The following is a 23,290-nucleotide window of genomic DNA, read 5'->3' as shown; positions in this document are numbered from 1 at the left end:
TTATGCTTTTCCTTACTTTTAGTTATTTATACAATGTTACAGTTTTGAATGTTCACGTTAAAATTGGCCAATGTGTCAAATAAGGAGCTAAACACATGTAGAAGTAATCACTGTGAGTTAAAAGCAGTGGCTTTAGACTGCTCTTAACGCTCAGTGTTCAGTGTTTTTTTCTACTTTCAGCTAGAGGTGACATCATCTTGTGATGGATTTCTTTATATGGTCATCTGCTCCCCACACAGCCTGAGAGTTCAGTGCTCCACTCCATGAACATTGTGCATTGTTCAGTGCATTTTTTCATTGTTTTTGGGGTTATCACGCCAAGCCATGACTCGAGTCAAGGTGTTGAAGGTGTGCTTGTTGTCTGCAGGTCTTCATCAACACATCACATTATGTATTCATTTAAAAACTTTTAATATGAAGACGTAAAGCAGGATATGTTGGGTTTGCATTGGTGGTCATCCTCGGCAGGCTACTGGAAAGCTGGGCAATCGGGGTCATTGGGAGGGCGGGCAGAGACAGAGGCTGAACTGAGGGGGTGCATAAAGGGTCAGTACTGTATGTGATAAATAAATTATTGTACTGTAAATCATGCAAACCTATTGTAAGCCCAAAAATGATAATATAGTGCTGGAAATGAGCAATATATGGCTCCTTTGAAGAATCAGTCTTTTAAGTGACTTTTCCCATTGCACGGATCAGGCCTACATAAATATGGATTAGTGCACAGAAAAGGAACAGAAGGCGATTGTTTTGTATGTCCATTCATGGGTTTGAGCTGTTTGTTAGGAGCAGCGGAACAGAGAGGTGATTGTGTTGCTCATGAAAGAAAGGAATCTGGGTGAAATCAATTCACTCGTTCAATACAGATCTTTCTTGTTTCAAAAGTTTGTCTGGAATAATTGGCAGGAGGGAAAAATGATAGAACACATTATTTTTCTCTCCAAGACAACACACCTTTTATGTATTAAATTATTTAATCACATTTTTTTTAGGTTAATATGAGGTCCAATGTAGGTTGTCCTTTTAGCTTGGAGGAAAGAAATCCAGTTCCAGCTCCTTTTTTGTCTTCTCTAAAAATTCCTTTCCTTTAAACCCTTCAAACCCCCTTGTTTTTGAAATAGTTTTCTAGTATTTATCTATAACCTTAAATATTCATGATGTAATATGCAACAGTCAAAGTTAACAACTGGAAAATGTTTCAATATCATTGAGTTTAACAGTCTAACATCATCTCCTTCATCAGCACTGTGTGATTGGGGTTTAGTCAGATTCGATTGACATTGATTTAACTGTGCTCAGAAGTATGTGGTATCACTTTTTCTCCCACACAGCCCCCCAACACACAGAACATTGTATGCTCATATTCAGCTTCATTTCTCATAATAAAAAGGAGATTGAGAAAAATGTTTTCAGGACTTTTAAGAAGCATATTTTTCCTATGTGCCCTGTCTATTTCAAAATTAAGTACACATTTTTCCTGATTCATGACAGGATGTAACCAAATTGTGTTAAACTCTCTTTAAACTTTAGTGTACTTGAAAGTACAATTGCAGTTTTGCAAATGAGGTAATATATAGATTTCAAAGTTGCAGGGGCTTTTAAAATGAATTGAAATGAACAAAAATATTGTTATCGCAGCACTTAAAAGACTGCTTGTCCACAATGCCTTAAGGTGAGATTATTTCAGCTGATGTTTTCAAGCTCAAGAATGAACTATGTGCACCTCTGCTGGAAGGTATCCCAAATGGTTCTCTTTTATCTTGTCAAGACATGCTTTGAACATGGTATAATCTCATCACTTCAGTATTAGTCTATTATAAAGGTCTGTTCCAAAGAATATCCCTCAATTATAGTGGTAATAAAATGACAAATTGTGTGCTAATACACTGAACAATAGGCTTACACAGCATAGAAATGGGACAGCATCTTGTTGGTGAGCGAAATGGATTTAGAAAGAAATTAGCCTGTATTAATCATATAGATCCAGTAATAACTATTATTAGACTAGAGTCCCAAAAGGCAAACCCACTTTAACATGTTTTGTTGACTTTCAATTTATGGAAGTGGGGTGAATGGTAGCAATCCAGACCTTGTATACTTGCCCAAGTTTGATCCACCTTTTGGGGGTGACCAACAGAATATGTTAAATATGGTTTAGTTTGTGGTAGTTAGAGCAAAACACAAATAATGCATTCCAGAAAGAAAGATATGGAAAAGGGAACACAAAGAACGGTAGTTTTATAATATGTGTGTGCATTTAAATACTTGGGTCTTGATGAATTTATGACTTTTGAGATAATTGGGTCCCTTGTTGACTATGCTGGGAGAGCTTGGGGATCAATTAATTACAAACTGAAAGTATGTAATGATCTTGGCTATTCTACATAGGCCAAACTTTACTCTGCATGTATCTCTCCCATACTGCAGGGGTGTGGGGGTATAAAGAATCTAAAACTGTAAACATTATACTGAATAGAGCTATACAACATTTTCTGGGGGTTCATAGATTTTGTACAATTCCAGCAATTCAGGGAAACATAGGCTGGGTAGCAGGGTCTGTACAACGAAAATGTGAAATGATCAGCTTGTGGAACCATCTAATCAAAATGGCAGAGGACAGAATAAATATGAAAGTGTTTATGTGGAGCAAATCACGCAGTTCTCCATCGGTTTTGAGGAGGTGGATACGCTGTATTTCTAGGGGAGTAATGTGTGCTTTAATGTTAACCCCGTCAAAAATAAGCTTCCACTGAAATTGGAAGAAAAATGGTTTGAAAGTGTTTTGTCAAAGCCAAAATAAAGGACACATATAAAACAGAATTTCAGCCTTAAATTATATGTTGCATATCGTTCATCGAGAAGGTAAACCATATCCAAGATCTCGAGAGCTGGTATTCTTCCTCTGATCAGTGAGGTTGGTAGATTCAAACATTTTCTAGAGGAAAACAGGCTGTGAGCTGGATGATTTGGGTGAAGTGGAAAATGAGCCCCATTTTCTGTTGTACTGTACAAATTATGATGACTTAAGGGAGTTACTGTATCATGAAATTGCTCAACAAAACCCTGCAATACCATAGTGTTCAGATGAGCAAAAACTGGAATGGCTCTGTAAAGTGTAATGCGTTTAAGTTGGCTAACCTTATCTCAAAAGCCTGGAAAATAAGGTAAGACTCACTAATAGTCAGAAGACCTAAAGGTAGATCTGAAGGAAATATGCTTTTCTGTTTGTAATGTTTAACAATATAAACACTGTACTCTTGTCCTAGCTTGTTTGAATTTATGGTGTCTAGTAAGACCATGGAGGCTGTATACAATTATATACACAGCACATTAATACATTTTGATTCATTCATTAATTCCATGAAAACTGGGCAAATCCACTGATGAATACTGAACACAGAAACCAGTGGATTCAGTGTGGTTGGGCACTTTTCGCCATATATTTGTAATGTACAAACATTATACAATTATACATGCCAGTCAAATGACCTCTAAATGTTCCAAGTATTCATTTTTCAAAACAGCTTTTATGTTTAATTCTCATAGTGATGAGAAATGTGCCGTCTATTCATACATTCTTGCTTTTAGAGAAAAATGTGATCGGCGTCCCTTCAGCCAAATTAACTTTTATTCATCACCTCTCGCTACAGCACAAGAATAAGAATAATAAGGTAGAGAAAAGGGAAAACAGCATTTGAGAGGCAGAGAGAAAGAACAGGTGAACTGAGCTGCAAAGCTGGAGGGAGGGGATGGCTGGAGAGATTATCTTTAGAAAATGGTTGACTGTCTGCTAGTAGGAGAGAAAAACTGCATTTGTGCTTGTGTCACCTTGCACCTTGGCCACATTTGTTCTTTGTTTCCGTCATAGTCCAGGGGAAAGGTCATGGATGTTTCTATGATGAATGCATTCAATGAGAGATACGGGCAGCTTCTCCAACAATATACCTGTCCACAACATCATTACGATGTAAAGTCTAGTATGAAAATTGGCATTGTACAAATATGCAGTGTATGTTACACTGTTATACTATTTAGCTGTTATTACATGAGTGCACTTAATAGGCTGGGGGGTTTTACATAATATCTGGCTGTATGTATACATAAATCTGACTGTATGTTACTTATGCACCACCTTACGAAGGCAAACTAACAGAAGCAGTTAAGGTGACACATTCTTTAAAAAGTGTAAAGTTTTCACCTTTGCTGTGTTACATGTAAAATTCTTCATGCATTCATGTTTACATTCAGTTTTAAAATGACCAATTTGAGCCAATGTTGGGAAAAACATTCAAAATCACAAAAGCTTTATCTGATGGGTTTCCAGTCAGATCAAGTGAACCTGGGCTCATGGCTCATGACAAACATGGAGGTGGATAAACAAGTGTTTAGGTGTGTGTTTAACCTCCCCAGTGGCACAGAGCCAGAACAACTGTTGGCTACTGAAACAAACCAGAGACGGCTTCAGATGCAGCCTCAATAGTGAAACAGGATCCAAGAGTTATTATGAGGGTTTCGTCAGATGTCTAACGAGAGTACGGCTGGCTTTATGACATAACTTGTCCCAGTGGTTTACACATGGGCAAGACATTACAGAGAAGACAGAGACAAAAAGATATGACTTGTAATTTTGACATCATGCTGACCAGTGAGATGCTCTCCTCCTTCCTTTTCTGCTCAGCCCTTGTTTCTCCCCTGCTATCTTCTCCCCTGGAGACGTAAATCAATTACTACTATGGCTCCAGTGCCAGCTACTACGGGGACCTGGGTGTGTTTCGGCTTGCACTCAGCTAATTTTGGCGCCAAGGGGGACGTCTAGTCAATAATCTGCCTTGTGCAGGAGGCTGAGATTGTTTCAATATTTCAGTTGCTTTATATTGCTCCCTCATTGCTTAGTAGGGTCATAAACTTGGTGTGAGACACCTTCCAGATACAAAGCTTTGAAGCGTGTCCTTTAAAGTTTTATCTCCATGTATGCTTAACATGGTTATCAGCTGACTAGCACCTAGAAAACTGATCTGACACTACCTTTAGAGGAGCCATTCACTGTGCAAGAATCAATAATGCCAGAGCTTATGCAGATTTCTACAATGTTCTGACATAAATTTCCATCCGCTACAGTTGTATAGACACAAACGGAAGCAAGGCTAAGCGTGAAAAACAGGGCAGCATGGTACACAGTCCTGTCTTCTCAGATCATCTGTGAAGCAAATGGCCTGTCACCATGCTAGCTGCATCAACTTTAACATAGCTGTCTCTGTTGTCAACAGACTGTAAAATGGTAAGAGGTGATAACGTTGTAATGCTAACAGGTATAAAAAGACGCCTGTCTGCTCCTCGCAAGTACCCACGTGAACCACAAGGCTCCAGAGGGAAGCCATGAGTTAAGGAAAGCAGAGAGGGGAGAGGGGAGGAGGGGGGTCGCTTGTACTGTAATATGATTTCAGCAATGCTTGTGCTTGATTGCCTCATCAGATTTGTTGGCCTCGAAACTAACGAGCAGCAGAAACTCATGCCAAGAATGTCATGCTGATGGCTGCTGGAAACAATGTGATGATGATCAGCGTTAGCATGCTGGGTAGTGAGTTGGAGTCTGCATGTCTTTCTATGACGCAAAGTGAGACCGGAGACAAATCAGCTAATTTGTAATCATTTGTCTTTATATGCCAGTGCACTATCAAACTGAGAGATCATTATATTGATGTTAGACACTATTAACATAAATTTTGCATTACGACTGTACATTCTGGACACACATGCTGTTTGTCAGCTAAATCGTGCCCGGCCCACACCATGCCGTCTCTTTACGATGGATCATTTTCACAGTAGACATCTTGTCTTGTCAAAGCAGGAAAAGCAGGTGTAAATAATAATCAGCTATGGAACTGGCTCACCTATATGTAACTTGGCCACCATGCTTTGACGAGTAAAAGTGTCTTCTGTATTTAGTACACCTTGGAACTGTTGAGATGAACTGTAACAACCGTGTGCTGCTGGCTGCCTGACGGCTGGAGGTTAAAAGCTTTGCTTAAGGGCATCTTGCTGATAGATGCTGAAGGAAGAGAGAGCATCAAAACTGCCTGCTTCCTGCTCGTTTGCTCTGGGGTTAACATTTTCCTAAACACTTGGGTCACAAACTTGTGTTGCTTCAATTTGACACTCCTGTTTCCTTTTGTTTCCTTAATTAAATCCAGCGATGTGTCTCTAAGGGACTGGACAAATCTCTGTCCATATCCTCTAGTGTTCGAGGCTTTGGCTGATTGATAGGGCAAGTAATGGCCCTCCACACTGACACTTTTATCAGCAGGATTTACAGGCAAAGGGCACCTGCTGCTTGCAGATGGTGCCATCATCACTAGTAGCCAGATGAGTTTATGTTTCACAGGCTACATATGGATACCATTTTAATCAGGGTACATCATAGCTTTTGATCAGGCCTACCATTTGTTTCTGTGGGTTTCTATACATGTATATATTGTATATTCTTGGAAATGGGAGTGGAATTTACAGGCTACATATGTCCCTATTCCTTTACAGGCTTATTAGCTATGTAAATCCAAGATTATAACATAATCATATAATTTCTGTTCCCTTGACAATTTCCAACGACAGTGCTGGATGGTCTTCAGCTGTTCAGCAGACCGAAGCAATGCTATGTACTGACAGTACTGACATGTTAAAAATATATCAGGAAAACAAAAAATGTATTCACTGGCAGCAGTGTATGTGTCCAAAAAGGGTTTGCAGACAGAAATCAATAAAATCCTTTAATGCAGTCAGGCATAACTGAAGCGTGCATTTTTTTCCCCTGTGCTGATTTTAAGCACGGTATTTATACAAAAGGTGCCTCAAACTTCAGATTCTGGAAATTTTTGACTGGCTGAATTGGACTCAAAGTTATTTTGCTTAAATATTTTCTTTAATATGAGCCTGACAAAATCTTAAAAATAAATCAGTTTGTGGAGAGGTTGCCTTATACTGTAGGTAGGTCAGTTGTATTCCTGCCTTTCTCTCTCAGTGAGTTGATGCCTATCAACTTTGATCAAGCTGAAAAAGCAAAATGTAACTAGCTAAAGAACGCTAGATTAAAACATTTAGCCTGCAAAGTTGACTTATTACTTCTATTCACACCAAAAGTTGATATCAAACCATATAGTGCTTTTCTACACCTGCTGCTGGATGAACAGCTTTCAGACTGACTGATATTACTGTATGCTGAAAGGTAACAAGTGAATATCACACTTGGGAAATTTAGTATTTATAAAAATAATCTTTGGACTGCAAGGTTGCTGGAGTAATTTGGAAAATACATAAAGCTGCTTGAAGTCAACAAGTAGCAGTCTGCTGCACAGGAGATGCATGTCCTCGGGCATTTAAACGTATTCAACAGTACTGATACCTTTCTGGATAGATCCCAGTTGTGAGTGGGTGTATGAATGAAAGCAAGAAATGTAAATGTGAAAAATAACTAGAGTACAACATGATTTTTGACTTGCCTGGTGAACATCAATCAGCTTTCCCTCTTTCTTTTTCTCTCTGACCTTCCTCGTAGCTATTGGTGAGCCGGTGAGGCTGGAGTGGTACAACCCTCAGGGCGAACGCATCGTCCCCTCCAAGCGGATGGCGCTCCACACAGAGACATCCCGATCCCGGCTCATCATTTACAACGCCATCATCGAGGACGCCGGTATCTACCGCTGCCAGGCCACTGATGCCAGCGGTCACACCGAAGAAGCCTCGGTTGTGCTGGAGATCTACCGTAAGCTTGACAGATACCATACACACAATTCTACATTTACCTGCAGAGCCTCTGTGTTTTGCCTCCTGAAGAGATTTAGACATGAAGACATGAAGTGCATAAATCTCCCTCATTAGTGTTGGATCACACAGACAGAGAGTCTGTTCATATTCCCTGCCACAAGCTGTTAGAAATGTTAGCTCTGTCTGTGCAAGTGCATTTTAGGTTCATGTGTACCTTTGACTTTGTGTGTGAGCCAGTGCAAGTGTATGTGTTACACTCATTCTTGTGATTAAAGTATAATGACAGCTAGTAATGCCATGGGACTTGGATCCTGCCAGGCATAATGAGGGATGTGGCACTGAGGCTAACATGCCTTGCTGACCCATCACTATTTCCTGGGAAAAACTTAATCTTACAAGGCAGCGGCGGTGACGGAGGAGAGGGGGTGATGTCGGTGGTCAGAGATACCATCCCATCACCGGTTCCATCCTCACGACAAGCAGTGAATTAAACGCCATTTGTCCTGTAAAAATGTCCTTGAGCTGACATCCAGCTTAACCCCCACTAGCTCATTCCTGTGATTTGTTCTGGACAAAAATAGAAAAAGCATGTAGGAACAGGGTTGTAGCTACTATCAGGGACACTTAGGCTGTCTGTGAATTTTCAGGGACTATTTTTGGAAGTAATAGCCACCTTGGAGGAGTTACATCCTACAGTTAAAGAAAGTAACACATCATGGGTATTTTATTGGCTGACTGTGGTAGTTTTAGACTCAATATGACTAATTTTAAGCCAACAAAATGTAATATTCACCTGTCATAATTTTACTCCTGGCAGTGTGGAATTTACAATATATGAAACCTATAATTTAGCAGCTTACTGAACTGAATAAAGAAAATATGAAACTTTCTGTCAACTTTCTGAGTGACATCAGTGTACTTCTCCCCCAGCTGTTTTATGTTGGTGCCCTCTGCCGCCATTGCAGCTATTTCAGATGTAAATGTAGAAGTAATTCAGTCTTAAAGAAGTACTTTTAAACTGGTGATAACATAATGTCAATGTCAATGAAAAGATTGACTTTCTGAAGATTATATATTACTGCCATTTTGATGACGTTTTAAAGCAAAATCCTTTACATACATTACACTGTTATTGCATGGATTTACAAGTGACATGCCACCCAGTAATGGCGGTTTATTTACTTACGCCTACAACCGGGATTAGTCTATTTCTGATAGTGTGACTGTGGCCCGGTGTTGGAAAAGGCACCTTTCCTAATCCTTACAACACCCTCTGTTCACAGGTAGCACAGTGTCACAAAATGGATTAGCATTATGATATGCAAGCAATGGCACACGGCACACGCACACACACACACACACACACACACACACAAATTACATAAGAACCAAGTGATTTCTGACATGTGAATAACCCCAATACCAACATACACCGAGCTTTGATCAGGTGTCTTCCCTAAGTTTAATTGGAGAAAATGTCAACGTACAAGGAGACACACACACACACACACACACATACATGCACATACATCATCACCTGCTGTGTGGCTGTCTTTTTCATCCTTTCCCAGTGAACCATTAGGGGAGACATCACAGCCTCAATCACACCTGCCACCACTCAGCCCTCGCCTCATTCACCACATAACCAGCTCCCTAAAACCATTGTTTCCATGGCAACTGGGCGTCACTCACTCTGGCCCTCAGTGTGGATTACATGAACAGCATGCGGATGAAAACCTGCCTGAAGCTGCAGCCAGCAGTGTGTCAGCGTGCAGCCGGAGCAGGCGTGGACTCCTCAGGCATTGCGCCGGCCTGTGTGCCTACATCATGTTCTACATGAAATTCATGACCTGTGGGAGAGAAAGTGTTGACATGCTCTCAGTAGTGTCTGACATCTCAATGATGGCCTGTTATAATGATGCTACATTGAGGGGTGGATCAGTTTTGAATCCAAAACAGATGCCTGGACTTCAGTGAACTTCAAACAAGCAGAAAAGCTGTTAGCTCACTTTCCTGGTGTTTTAGCCAGGATGGGGGCATGGCTGGAGGGTTCGGTGCAGCACTTTGACTCAGATGGAAATTCCTCCACATCTGTTGGATGGATTGACATTACATTTTGCACAGACATCAGTGGTCTTTGTAAACTTTATGAGGAGGAAAACCATTGACTTTGGAGATCTCCTGACTTTATCTCTAGCACCACCATGGAATTGACTTTTTTTTTCTTTTTAGAGAAAAGAATGTCTCAGCAATTATTGGAAAGGTTATCCATGATTTTTAAAGGATGAATCCTAAAGAATTTGCTGATCCTATGACATTTGCTGTACCACTACCATGATGCACATTTGTGGTTTTGAGTGAAATATCTCTAAAAGTATTGTGTGGTTTGTCATGCAGTTTCATATAGACATTCATGTTCTCCTCAGGATGAATTGTGATAACATTTGTGTCCACTTAAGGTTTCATCTTGCACAATCCTCAGGGCATATTCTCACTTTTCTCTGTACACCAGTTCCTGCAAAACAGCCTCAGCTGTGTATAACATGCTACACACTGAACTAAGATGGTGAGCATTGTACCTGCTTATCCTGTTAACACTGTCATTGTGTGCATGTTAACAAGCTGACATTAGCATTTAGATCTAAGCCCCGCTCCTAAGTGTAATGTCACAGAGCTGCTGAAGAAAACTTTTTTTTTTTTAAAGAAAGTCTTTCCCTGAATGAAAACTTCAGTTCACTGATGACAATAGCTGAAAATCACTTTGAATTTACTGCTGTAGGTTGGCGGTTTTGTAGGTGTACAAGGTGGCAGGAAATTCGAGCCACCTGTTTTATTTCCTCTCAGTTTATTAGTGGACAAAGCAATAATGCTGCATGAGCCCATTTTCCAAAACCGGCAAAATTGGCCAGTAAAGACAGGATCAAATATGCGTCCCATTTGAGAGAGGTCCAGGGAAATTTGCTTGTCGTTGTACCAGGCAGTTATCCCAGCAGTGAGGTGTAGGAAAATGGTATAAGAGAAACTCCGGAGTACTCAGTATATTTTCAGTCCGCTAGTGTCAAGTGTGCAGTAGAGTGTTACTGGGGAGAGAATGTTTCCCTTACTGATTCTCGTGTAGAGCAGTGTGACTACAAAAGAGACAGAAAATGGATACAAACAGAAGGAGCAAGTGACAGCCGAGGCGTTCGAACCTAAGAGAGACGAAGTGAATGAAAGAGTAAGAGATTCTGGAAATAAAAAAGAGCAAGAGTGAGAAACTGATAAGAAAGCAACCCAATGAATGACAAAAAACGCGCAAAGGCATCCTTGAAGTTAATGAAGACACTCCGATGCCAGACACGTTCGCAGGCGGGAGGGTGCACTCGGGGAGAGAAAGCTCATTTTTGGGAGCAGCCTGGCATAAATCACACAGCAAAAAATGCTAATACAGAAAGCTCACTAACGGAAGGGATTGATAGGGGAGGTGTCATTGATTTATTCACACCTTCACAATACAGCACGCAGATGATAGCAGGTGGTTGTAGTGCGAGCGGTGCCAGTCACGGCGCACATTAAAGCCAGCTATCCAAAAGAGAGCAGGGTTCTGGAGACAAATCGCGTGCTGTTTGAAGAGAAGGAGAAGTACTGGTCCAAGAACAATGTCCTCATGAAAGCAATTTGTCAAAACACCAAATGTTTGTCAAGAGGGAGGACACAGCTTCAAATCGGCACACAGTGGGATCTATTATTGAAGTGTTCCTGAATCCAAGATAGAGTGAATCAAAGGCTGCCTGTGTTCTTGTCTAATTCTGCAAACAGAAAGGCTGCAGAATTTTTTTTGTTTTTTTGTCATGGTTGTGATTGGCAGCAAGTAAAAACAGCCACCCTTCTGTTTCCTGTGCTGCTTCATCCGAATAGCCTTATCTGCGTCCCAGAAAACAGTCAAAGCGGGATTAACTTTTGTTTCATGTGATTATGTGAGTGAAAGCCACCCATCCATTTCCAATGCACATGTTGTTTTTCATATGAATCTTTCCCAAATCTGTCAGTGCACCACTTTGGACCACTGACAGTTGGATGGATTGCCATCAAATCTTTTAAGGATGCCCATGGTATCCAGACCATGTATCCCAATGACTTTGGTGATCACTTCACTTTTCCTTCAGTGCTTACAGCAGGTCAAACTTGTCACTCATTCAGTAAAATGTCAGAATTATTACATTAATTGCCTTGAACTGTACAGACATTCATGGTCTCCACAGGGTGAAGTATTTTCATCTATAACCACTCTGAGGTTGACATTCTCAGTTTCAAGTGAAATATTTTGACAATTATTTGATGGATTGCCATGAAACTTGCTACAGACATTGAAAGGTCCCCACTTTGGAAATGCTGTGACTTTAAATCGAGAGGCATTCATTTTGTTCAATACTAGAATGACATTCCCATCAGCCTCAGCTGTACTTTGTGTAAAGTCCTTATTACAAAATGTCAGCATGCTAACAGGCTAAACTGAGGTGCTGAATATGGTAAATATTACCTGCTGAACATCAGCATTTTAGCATCATCACAGTGAGCATCTCAGCAATCTAATGATAGTGTTTAACTCAAAGCACCACTGTGTCAACACTGTAACCATCAAACAACCTTAATAACATAAACACTCACCTTAAGGGATGCAACCCAGATAGAAAATTGCAAGGGAATTTATTTTAAAGTAACTTTTCTGAACCGTAGCTCTAAATGCGGTCTTAAAACTAAAAGCACAGCAGTTTTTTTTTAAACTTTCCTTTTGATGTTAAGACCTGCAATACATCGTCTGCCCTGAATGCACACAGGACCACCCCCCCAAAAATTTTTTCCATCTCTTGCTTGTTCTTACAGAGAGGCTGACGTTTCGGGATGTTCAGTCACCACAGGAGTTCCGCCATGGTGAGACGGCGGAGGTGGTGTGTGATGTCATTAGTTCACCGGTACCTGCGGTGGTGTGGTACTATCAGGACAGAGAGATCACCGAGGAGCATCACAGTAAGTTTGGATGTCTAGATTTAAAATTAAGTTATTTTAAGTTATTTTCCCTTTTCATTGCTAATTGGATTGTGGTTGCTCTAATTAGTTGCTTTCATGAAAATAGTAACTTTTCCATTATTAATAGTAAGGCAAGTATCAACTATTGAAGAAGTAACTTCACCCAACACTGCTGCATAACCAATGTTGATTATTCCAGTAGATTATGGTGGTAATGAAAATTGCAAGTAAGCAGTAATCTGTAGAGGATTACATTTTGAGTGTAAACCTGCCAAAAAACACTTGATTATTGGGAGAGGGGGAAAAAATGCTCTTGAGTCCCGATGTGCCCAATCCCCTCTCATTGAAAAGATCCACTAATGTGCCAAAAATACTGTTCTCTAGGAAATGCTATTTTCTTCCTTTGTGTGAATTCACAATAAGACAAGGATATCAAATTCCATGAATAGAAACCCCCATCAGCCCTGAAGGAGGCGTATAACTTGGACAGCAACCATGTTAACAAGCGACTAAGAGGATGGATTATAGAGCAGTACGTTGGTGACATTTGAAGATGCTCTTTCCCATGAGAGGAAATGCAAACCAGCACCCTTTATGTTTTTTTTAAAAAAAAAGCTTATTTCAGCAAATGGTTGTATTTATGTGCTACCGCTAACTCAAGTTACAATATTTCACAATTATATTATCAATCACCCTCTATCCCGTTTAATCTAAAGCGGATGTATATCACTTTTAAAGCTTGCCCCTGTAATCACACCATTTCCAGTCTCTTTAGCTGTGTTAAATATCAGGAGGGAGGTCTACTTAATTTGCACAGAAAAGACAGATAGAGCCTGAGAGGCACTCAGAGGACAGATTCACTTTCAGTAATATTATTTCCTGACAGAAGGCAGGTGCAATTGTAAGAACCAGCAGACTTGGTTTCATTATTTCCTCTTCTCCTCTTTCCTGATTTACAACTCTCTACACCACTTCCCCATCCTCCTTCCAGACAAAACGCATGCCTGAACACTGATTAAAAAGAGTGACCCCTTGAATCTGTCACATTTTTTAATTGAAATTCAAATCTTCAGTGCCACAGTGATGATGAAACATGGAGAAGAGAGGGGTTTTTTTTATCATTTCCCTCTAATTACGATGCATGGATATAAATATCTTTGCTTGAGAGGAATGAGATAGAGGCCTCATCACTCGTGGACAATCTTAGAGTGGCCACAATGGGAGAGAGCGGAGACTATTTGGAACTGTAATTGCAGAAGTGTTTATCTGTGTGGACTTTATCAGGTAAATATGCTGAAGTGAGGATTGACAGTCTCACTACGGAGGAGTGGAGATGGCAATTTTGTCTTGCTGGTTTCCTAACTTTCTTATCTCGCTTCTCTCTCTATCATACACTGTTGTTCTTTTGTTGTTTCCTCTTCACGCTCTTTCTTGCTGTTTCTGCCTGACTCTCTCTCTCTCTCTCTCTCTTTCTCTCTCTCTCTCTTACTCTCTCTCTCTCTGTCCTCCTCTCCGCTCATGCTGTGAAGGCAGGTTCCAGGTGCTGGCAAACAACAACCTACAGATCCATCAGGTGACCAAGGCTGACGAGGGCGTGTACCGATGTGAGGCCAGCGTAGAGGCCCGTGGCGAGATCGATTTTGTGGACATCGCTGTGGTTGTTAACGGTGAGTTAGTTTTCAAGTATTTACGCCAAGATTCATGATAACTGGAGGGGAACATCTGTACAGCCAGACATTGCAGTGATTTAAAAGCCCCATGAAACGGAAGTTAGATCTTTAGCTTCTGTACTATCATGTATTTCCAAGTTAAACAGAATATTTCAGTGGTATACAGTTACAAGAGGGATTTAATCAAATATTTTCCATTTGATTGGACTGCTTTTTTTGACATACATTTATAATAAAACTAAAGATAAATGAACAACACAGGGACACAAGATTAAAACTGGGATTTTTTTATTTTATTTCATAGGGCCTTTAAAGGATATTTTCAAGTTTTTCTTTAAACAACAGTCAGGTGAACAATTATTACAGCTTTTGCACCATCTAATTATTCCTTTTGTCCATTCTGACCATTAAAAGATTCCTTCCTAATGTGCTTTCAATGTAAATTATGGTGGACAAAGAGCACAGTCCTCCTTCTGTGCAAATATTTAAATGCTTATCTGAAGCTAATAAGAAGGTTTACCCATCCAATAAAGTGGATATCTTGAAAGTCCTTTTAGTGCCAAATTCCCCCTATTATCACTAACCCTCCACTGGAGCTCAAAAGGGAAAGACTGTCCATGGAAACACAATGAGTGCACTATAGACTAAAAAGACTTTACATTTGGAAGATATCCACTTTATCTGACCAACTCAGCTTGCTGAAGTCTCATATTAGCTTCATATAAACTTTTAAATACATTTTTGCACAAAATGAGGATTGTGGATTTTTTTTTTCCTCCGTTGCTTTATTGGAAACATGAAGGGATTTTTTTAATGGCCAGTATTAGCAAGAGGAATGATTACAGTGAGTAAAATATTCTTTTAATGTTCATCTGTATATGATCATTGTTTTCAGACAGACTGGAGAAATTGTGAACCTGTCCTTTAATGGGATACTCCAGAGATTTGGGAATGTCCATATATAAATTTGAAGTTGACACTGAGATATATGAACATCTAGTCCATAGAAATGGTAAAGCTCCAAAAATGCTGGATCCTACAATTACTATAATGCAACTTGATAGCAGCAAGAGACTCAAGCCCCTTGGCCAGTAACATGCTGAATTGTGAATCGAGCAGCTGAATGAACCCTAACCCACGTTTAATGGGTTGTTCTTGGTCGCACCAAGTTGTGCCCAGATAACTCAGCAGAATGAATGATTGGTTGAAGGCTGACACAGCTAATGAAAACTTTGTGAGCACTGTAAAGTCAGAAACCCTAATAAAAGCAGCTTGTCTGGTGAATTAAATGACATACTACAAGTATTAAGCTTTAATTGCCCACCTGCCTAGTCAAGGAATATTTGTTTCAGAAGGAAGAAAAAAAACAACAAAAAGAAAACTTCAGATGGAGGTATTTTATGGCATATTTGCTTGACCTTATCACAGTTGACTTTGGAGGTTACACTACTGTATGTACTACTTGTCTTTTTATGACTATTTTTCCTAATTTGGGGTTTTACAGCGCCAGGATTTGACAATCCAAACAATAAACCCCTAACTTTACTCTAAGAAATTATAGACAAAGTCAAAGTCCTTTTTTTCTGCTCTCTGCTAAGAATAACAATGTGAAAAAAACACATCTTAAGCATCAAGCTTTAAAGGAAGCCATGCAGACATCACATACACTGACAGTAGCAATTTAGATTCCAAGCAGACACGCACTCCTCTCCGTGCACTGCTGACAGATTAGCATGCGTTAAGGATTGTGTTTTCACTTTCCTCTGCATACACAAGTTAATGTTGTTGTTGAGAACTGAACACCACTCATTCTTTTTCATCCTGGATCCTACAAGGCATTCAAGTCTGCAGGTGCCCAAGGTTAAAAGTACAATAAGCTGGCATAGTTAGCTCATCTCAATATACTGAACACAGCAGCAGCTTTGCCTGTCATTGGTTTCTTGGAGAAAAAAAAACATATAAATCTTTGTCATAGTCTTAAACACTTATTGAATAGCAATGATTTGTCAGCATTATAGGCATACTATGCAGGATTTTCCTCTATATATCAATGTATAGTCCCCCTCAATCATCATTTATAACCCAGTGTGTAGTGGTGTGTTTATCTGCAGAGACTTTGCACTTTTCTTATTATTTTGCTGTGTTCGGGACATTTATGGACTGCAGCCCTTGGGCAGTGGGTGTGTATCCCTCAGTCAACTGGATGTAACCACTGTGCTCATGTTCTCAGCTCATTCTGGTGTTGTTGAGCTGGGGAGGAGGTCCAACTTGAAATGTGTGTACAAACAGTAACTGGAAAATCCTGCATGGTATGCCTTTATGTATAACAGCATCGCAATGTAAGCTGTTGATTTGTTAATAATCACTAAGTGTTATTGAGCCTGTTACTAGGCTATTATGACATGAAGCTGACATGTTGCAGAGTTTGTTTACCGTATTTAAATCCTCCGCAGATTCTGAAATAGTACTTACTGATGTGCAGGAACTGTGCTGAAGATTCGAGTTGAATGCTACCACATTCAGTAGTATCAGAACAGAGTTGTCAGCTGTGACACGCTCCACTGACTCACATAAGTTTGGCGCTGGCACACGTATAACAGGCCCCGCTGTCTGCTACCATCGCTGTGATTTTTTTTATTCTCTTTTTTCTTTAATGTGATTGAAAATTTCAATTAGCGATGGCTTTGGGCTCTGTGGCCCAAAAATCGAAAGATGTCATTTTAATTTTCTCATTTGTCCTCATTTACAGTGAGTCACCTGGGACCGCTGAAGTGATTGAAATGTGATTTCACTAAATCCACGTGCGTCTTGTAACGGTTGAACAGCTGCATTATTGTCTCTGCCTATGTAATTCTTTCCCACCTAATGTAATAGTAGCATGACCCACCGCCCAAAAACTATGAATTGCATTCAATTTTGCACACCACTTACCTCACTTCTGAGGAAGATCCAATAAGCTTGCTCAATGAGGCACAACCTATTATTGCAGCCACACGACACTTGCCATGTGGTGCTGAGACGGGACAAGCTGCGGAGAGCTTTGCCGAGTGGCCTTAGAAGAACGTGCTCTCTGAGGGAGCCACACCCTGAGGGACAGTTTGATTGAACTTCACTTTACCTCAAGGAGACTCTTGTCTTTATGTTGATCCCTAAGGAAACTCTCTCTAAGAAGTGCCGTTAGTGTAGCCTGAGGGAGACAGAAGCTGATTTGTTGAAATACCATTTGGTACTCATAAAATGTATAAAGTACTTAAAGGAATCTAAGGGTTCATTAAAAGTAATGATTTTGTCCTAATATGGTACCACCAAGCTGTCATAGTGGCCCAAAGGATGGTCTCTGGCTCAATGTTAAAATTATGATGACATATATTAGTTTACTGACTTTCATTTAAAATTATGGATAGCAGTGAAATTCAAAATGCAGAAAATAGTATCACATTTTACCACCTGGTTCATATGTATAGGTAAATAATATAAGGTGCCCAATCTAGGTCAGGCCAAATCTTGCATTAATTGTGCATTATTGCATGCACAGCAAGATGTTAAAAAGCCTCTGCAGGCTGCAGTGCACCTCACCATATGAACATGCTTTACTGTACATTTCCACTTTCAATTACATCCCTTATTAACATATGTGACCGTACAGGTGGGGAAAAATAGGCCAGTTATATCTGTAATTACACCATTCTGTGGAAATACAGCATGACAATAACTGTAACTCCAATTTTACAACTGCACCATCTGTAATTCTTGAATGAATAAATAATTGACTCACAATTTGCATTAAGCTGCTTCTGGAATTGAATGAATTATCTTTAGCACTCTAAAAGTGATCAATGTTTAATGTATTAATGTTATTTTTCATTTCTTGTAATACACTTTTTAACAAACAAATTTGGACGTTTACCATCTTAAAACATTTGAGCCCCTTTCACACTTGCAGTATATCCCTGATATGTTCAGGAACATTTCCTGCATGGGTTCACGTGTGAATGGGAGCAGGGATCCATATTCAGGGAAATCTTTACTTCCAATGTCCCACCTCAGAACAGAGTAACATTTCAGGTAAAATGTGGGTTATTATTATTGTGAATGAAAGCTTTTACATACAGTATAGCAAGCAAAACAATCACACAACTCCACTGATGACTGTCATGTTCAGCATCCAACACTCTTTTAATGTTCCTTTTAATGAGTTCCTGCTTCATATTTAAGTAGAACATTTCTTGTGTTAACATACTATGTGTAATAGAGGCTTTACTTAAATGCCAGCTACTGTCATGGGGCCAGCCAGCATGAGCTCTCCACCTCAGTCAGGAGAAAGGGAGTTTTGTCACCCAGTCGGCTCCTCGTGGTAATGCCAAGAGACTTCAACCACGTCTCTCTCTCTTCTACTCTACACATTTTTATTGATATGTGAAGTATAAGTTGTGTCAGGATCGAGTGATGGATGTGCAGAGTGTAAATTGACTCAACTGGTCTTCCTCTCACCAAATCAGATCACAAACAGACAGATCTTGCTTCTAGGTGTTTAAAACTCTGCCTATGCTCTAGCTTATAGGCTCTGCCATTGGCACAACCAACCTCTCGGAATACTTTCTGTTCCCTGCCCTGAAGCTAGAGGTTTAAATCTCATACTAGGAAGATCTGTGTTTCCAGACTGTGAACCAAGGAGGAATTTGAATGTGCTCTCTCTACACCTCTGCCTTTAAATTCATCAGGCATGCCGCTTGGAGAATTCACTTGGATTACTCACCTCCTTTGGGTTGTAATCATGAGGTGGAGCAAAGAGGAGCTATCTCACTGTAGCAGAGGATTTCTAGAAAAACACAGAGCCACCGGGTTTGTCAGAGAAAATGCTGTATCAACAACAACCTGGATTGGTCTGACAACACAGAGGCCCTGAACACCAAAGCAGATAGAGATCGAGTTGATTGCTGGGAGGCCTAGGTATGTCAATGAATGCAACAGACTAAGCTACATGTTTTATCAATCACCTTGTGGACAGCACGGTGTTCTATGTTGCGGTGCCTGGGGACGCAGCAGTGAGGTACGATAAACAAAACAGTGAGAAAAAGACAGAAACACTGTTGTCTTCTGTCTGAAGATCCTCGGAGGAAGCAGATAGAAGAAAGGATGAGGTTTAAACTGATTCAGCTGCAGGCTCCACCTCAGCTCCTGAAGTACAACTTAGAGCACTTATGGTGGACATTGATTCTTGTCCATACAGCACCGCTGGCAGCCAACAGGGAGGGAGGTGAATCTGGATACGTTCCCTCACAAATCACCTTGGCCTGCCTTTTGGACTGATCCTATGCTGTCACTCTTTTTATTTTCTGTATCTTACTATTTGCTGGTATATTAACCAAATTTCCACAATGGATCATCACAGTTTTTTGTTATCTTACATCAGTGATTCATATATTTGCAGCCTGTCATCTATGAGTTGTGAGCAGTTCAAGCAAAGAATGGTTTCCTCCTCTAAATGTATTACATTGTGGTATGTAATTAATTGTTCAAGGCTCAAAGAGATAAAACTATCTAAAATACTCAAAAGATCAGCCCAATTTATGTTGGAGGACTTTTTTTCTTTTGTTTCCAAGCATATTAATCATCTCACACCCCATTAGATTAATCTTGTGACACTTTAAAGGAGACCAGACCCCTAGGATGGGCAACACTGCCTCAGAAGAGCATAAATGGTTAAATATGAGAGAATAGAGAGAGATTAAACACGTTTTTGTCACTGCATTACTAATGCTGTCCAATGTTCATCATTCATCAATGCAATATAGATTAATGCAATTATGAATACCCAGCACAAACACTTCACATTAAGTGTGCAAGAAAGTAGGAATTCAAATAAAAAAGTTACATTTACAAACGTGTACTTCTGAAGGACATACAGCACTTAGTTATACAGATAGACGTCAATAGCGAGTATTCAATGTCTGAAAGGAGCTCAAGAAGCCCTCAGGTCAAGCTTACAGCACTACGCCGACTTTATATTTAAAGAACTAATTAGCAGAAAAGTCTTGTTCAACAATGATATTGAGGAAGGAAAGGCAGCTCAGTGTTAAAATTGCATGGGAGATGTCTCATACTTGTCATTGATTATTCAGCCTCCCACTGACTCACACAACTTGTCAGACAAAAGCTTTGATTATTCCATGTACTGTGTATGGATTCATTCATTAATCAGCCTGTAAAAATGAAAGATTGCCTCTTGAGTCATTAGATTTTTCTTTCAACAGAAGTTAAATAGTTTGTAAGTTGTTGGGTTTTTTTTCAAATCAAAAATGAAGTTGCTGCATTGGTTACTGTAGTTCATAGCTGCGTTGATAGACTGATTGGATGCGTATAGTTAAATTTCATTGTGAACTAAAATTGAACCTGTTACTCAGCGTTATATCCGGCCTGCAGCAACGATATGTCAGACGAAGTGTCAGCTCTGACTACTTCAGCATCATGTTAACAGACATAGCTTGAACCAGTCATGCACAACAACAAGTTTTCTGGAAGCAGGGCTGAAATAGCTTACTGTATACTTTTTTCCTCCCTCCATGTGAAGTCATAAATATTCATGGATCAGTTGATAAAAGAGTGGTTCCTTGCCCAGAAGCATGCTGGAATGAAGCTTTACTGACCTGCTGTAGCTCCCAGTCTCCAGTCTACCATCAAAGCAGACTGTGGATGAGGACGATGGCATATGAAGGAAAAGGACCACCTGCTGACTGGCTAAACAACCTGAGGGAGAAGCAGCTCAGTGTCTGGAAAGGCTTACAAAAATTCAGGAAGTGATTTCTTAAGGTACCACAGAGGAGTCATGTAAGCCTTTCATCTACTGCATGAAACACTGTCGAGAAAACGTTTAAAAAAAAAATGGATTAGACATTTATAAAGTGATTTCTTGTTGGATGTTTTTATTGTCCGTCCAGTAAAACTCCCCCACTGAAGAGTTATTGTCCAATCTTAGTATACCAACTGTAACTGTGCGATGCCAAGGCCTGTTAAGCTTTGGATTTCTCCACGTTTAGAAGCAGGTTCCTTGAGTCTGTAGTGAGAGTGTTATTTAGCATCTAAGGGTGGTGTCTTTTTATTCAGCCTCACCACGAGCCAAAAGGAGCAAAAAGTATATGATACGTTAGTGCTATTCCCCTCCGAGCCCGTGGTGGCATGTTATCAACATCCGGGGTCTGTAGGTTGACCTACTAACCTCTGATCTGGATGATGTCATTTCCGAACGTCTCTACCACAGCCCGGTTTATCATTGAGCGGAAATCCTCCAGTGTTGTGATACAGACGTTTATTGACACATCCAGACGCGTATCTCCTGGCCTCACATGCCACCACAGGCTCGGAGGGGAATAGCACTAACGTATCATAACTAAATATTGGTGAAATGAACTAGTTTGGTGGCAGATAATGCGTTATATAGAGGTTGCTCTTCGGTGCCCCGTGTACTCGCATCATACGGATATACGCAGCACAACACTGGAGCTAATTTGAGTATTTTGGCCGAACGACTCCAAATGACACCAAAGTTGTCTGGGTGAGTAAATGGTCGTATTTTATGCTAGAAATAAGGTCCAGGTTGTAAAAAACGGTAATTATCCTTTAAAATAATAGAAGTGTAGGAGCACTCTAGGGTCCCTGCTTGCCCCTCTTAGTCTCACTTTTCAGCTGCCACACTCCTTCCACTGTTAGTCTAGTTTATCACTGCTATGTTTGTCCTTCATTTCATGACATGCAGCAATTTTTCAACCCTGAATGATGAGAGGAATCCAATTGAAATGAGACATATTTCAGCTGGACAAACAAATTATTCTTCGCCTGTGTAATATCTGCATCAGACAGAGATGCTGCTGACCTGGCTCAGTAGTTCACTCAATGAAATTAAATTTGTATTGATTATTAAACATCTTAACATTATAATTCATATGTATGGCAAGCTACTGCCAACTTTTCCACTTCCCACCTTCAGCAGAGCCTTATGTTTTCCCTTCATCAGTAACAAACATCTCTCTCTCTCCATTTTGCTGACCCTGTAGCCACTGTAGTCATAGTTTGTTTCTATAGCAACGAATGGCAAAATGCAAAATGGAATAACTTCCTTATTCTCCCTGCACCTTGCCAGACGTAGCCACTTAATTACTGGTTTGCTCATTCACACAGTAGACCCACAATTTTCCCCTTTCCAGCTGTCAGTGAAATCTACTGGTTGTGTCCTTCAAGATTTATTAAATTATTTTGCAGTGGCAATAATAACGGCTGGGTGTTCAAGATCAGAATTGTAATGTAATGTTCTCTGGTTTGATTCCAGCTTGTATGTTCAGGTAGAAGGCAACACAAGTCCTTAATAAGCACTCCAGCAAAGGTTTTGTCTCCTAATGTTGCATTTCTAGTGGTGGTAATAGGGTTGAAAGAACATTTCACAAGTCCTAAACGTTGGTGATCCTCACTTCATCGAGACCGATAAGCGCTTAAGAGAAAACAGTCCTCTAGCTCCTCATTTAAATCTGTCCAAGTGAGTTTGCATCTTCCAATATGTTTGCAGTGCACACTCATGCTGGTGGGGATGTCTGTTAACTTCACATTATCTCCAACAGAGTCTCTGAAGTTTCAAGGATATGACTAATACATGAAGAATTCATAAAGCTTGCCAGATTCTTTTTGGACGCTTAAAATCTGTTGCTGATTTGCTCTTTTGAAGTCTTTCTGCTTGGCAGTGTGTCTCATTAACAGGCCTGTTTCAACAAGGCTCACTGATGTGTTGTGTTGCAGAGGAAGAGAGGGACACTGGAGAATGGAGATCTATTGGCGTGGAAATCAATGGTTATCATGTCAGGCAGATG

The 23,290-nt window shown here is 40.1% G+C and overlaps 1 protein-coding gene across 1 annotated transcript in view; it reads left to right on the top strand.

Moving 5' to 3' along the window:
• The window catches only part of LOC128354022 (neural cell adhesion molecule 2-like), a 266,523-nt gene that overhangs the window by 182,021 nt on the left and 61,212 nt on the right, over nucleotides 1-23,290 (top strand). Inside the window, exons 4-6 of the mRNA XM_053314269.1 lie at nucleotides 7,550-7,756; nucleotides 12,622-12,765; nucleotides 14,295-14,432. Coding sequence (XP_053170244.1) covers nucleotides 7,550-7,756; nucleotides 12,622-12,765; nucleotides 14,295-14,432 — 489 coding nt within the window. The remainder of the gene's footprint in view (nucleotides 1-7,549; nucleotides 7,757-12,621; nucleotides 12,766-14,294; nucleotides 14,433-23,290) is intronic.

The sequence above is a fragment of the Scomber japonicus genome, chromosome 24 (genome assembly GCF_027409825.1).
Source record: "Scomber japonicus isolate fScoJap1 chromosome 24, fScoJap1.pri, whole genome shotgun sequence".
Taxonomy (NCBI): Eukaryota; Metazoa; Chordata; class Actinopteri; order Scombriformes; family Scombridae; genus Scomber; species Scomber japonicus.
The sequence above is the reverse complement of the archived record's forward strand: the minus strand, read 5'-3'. Positions and strand labels throughout refer to the sequence as shown.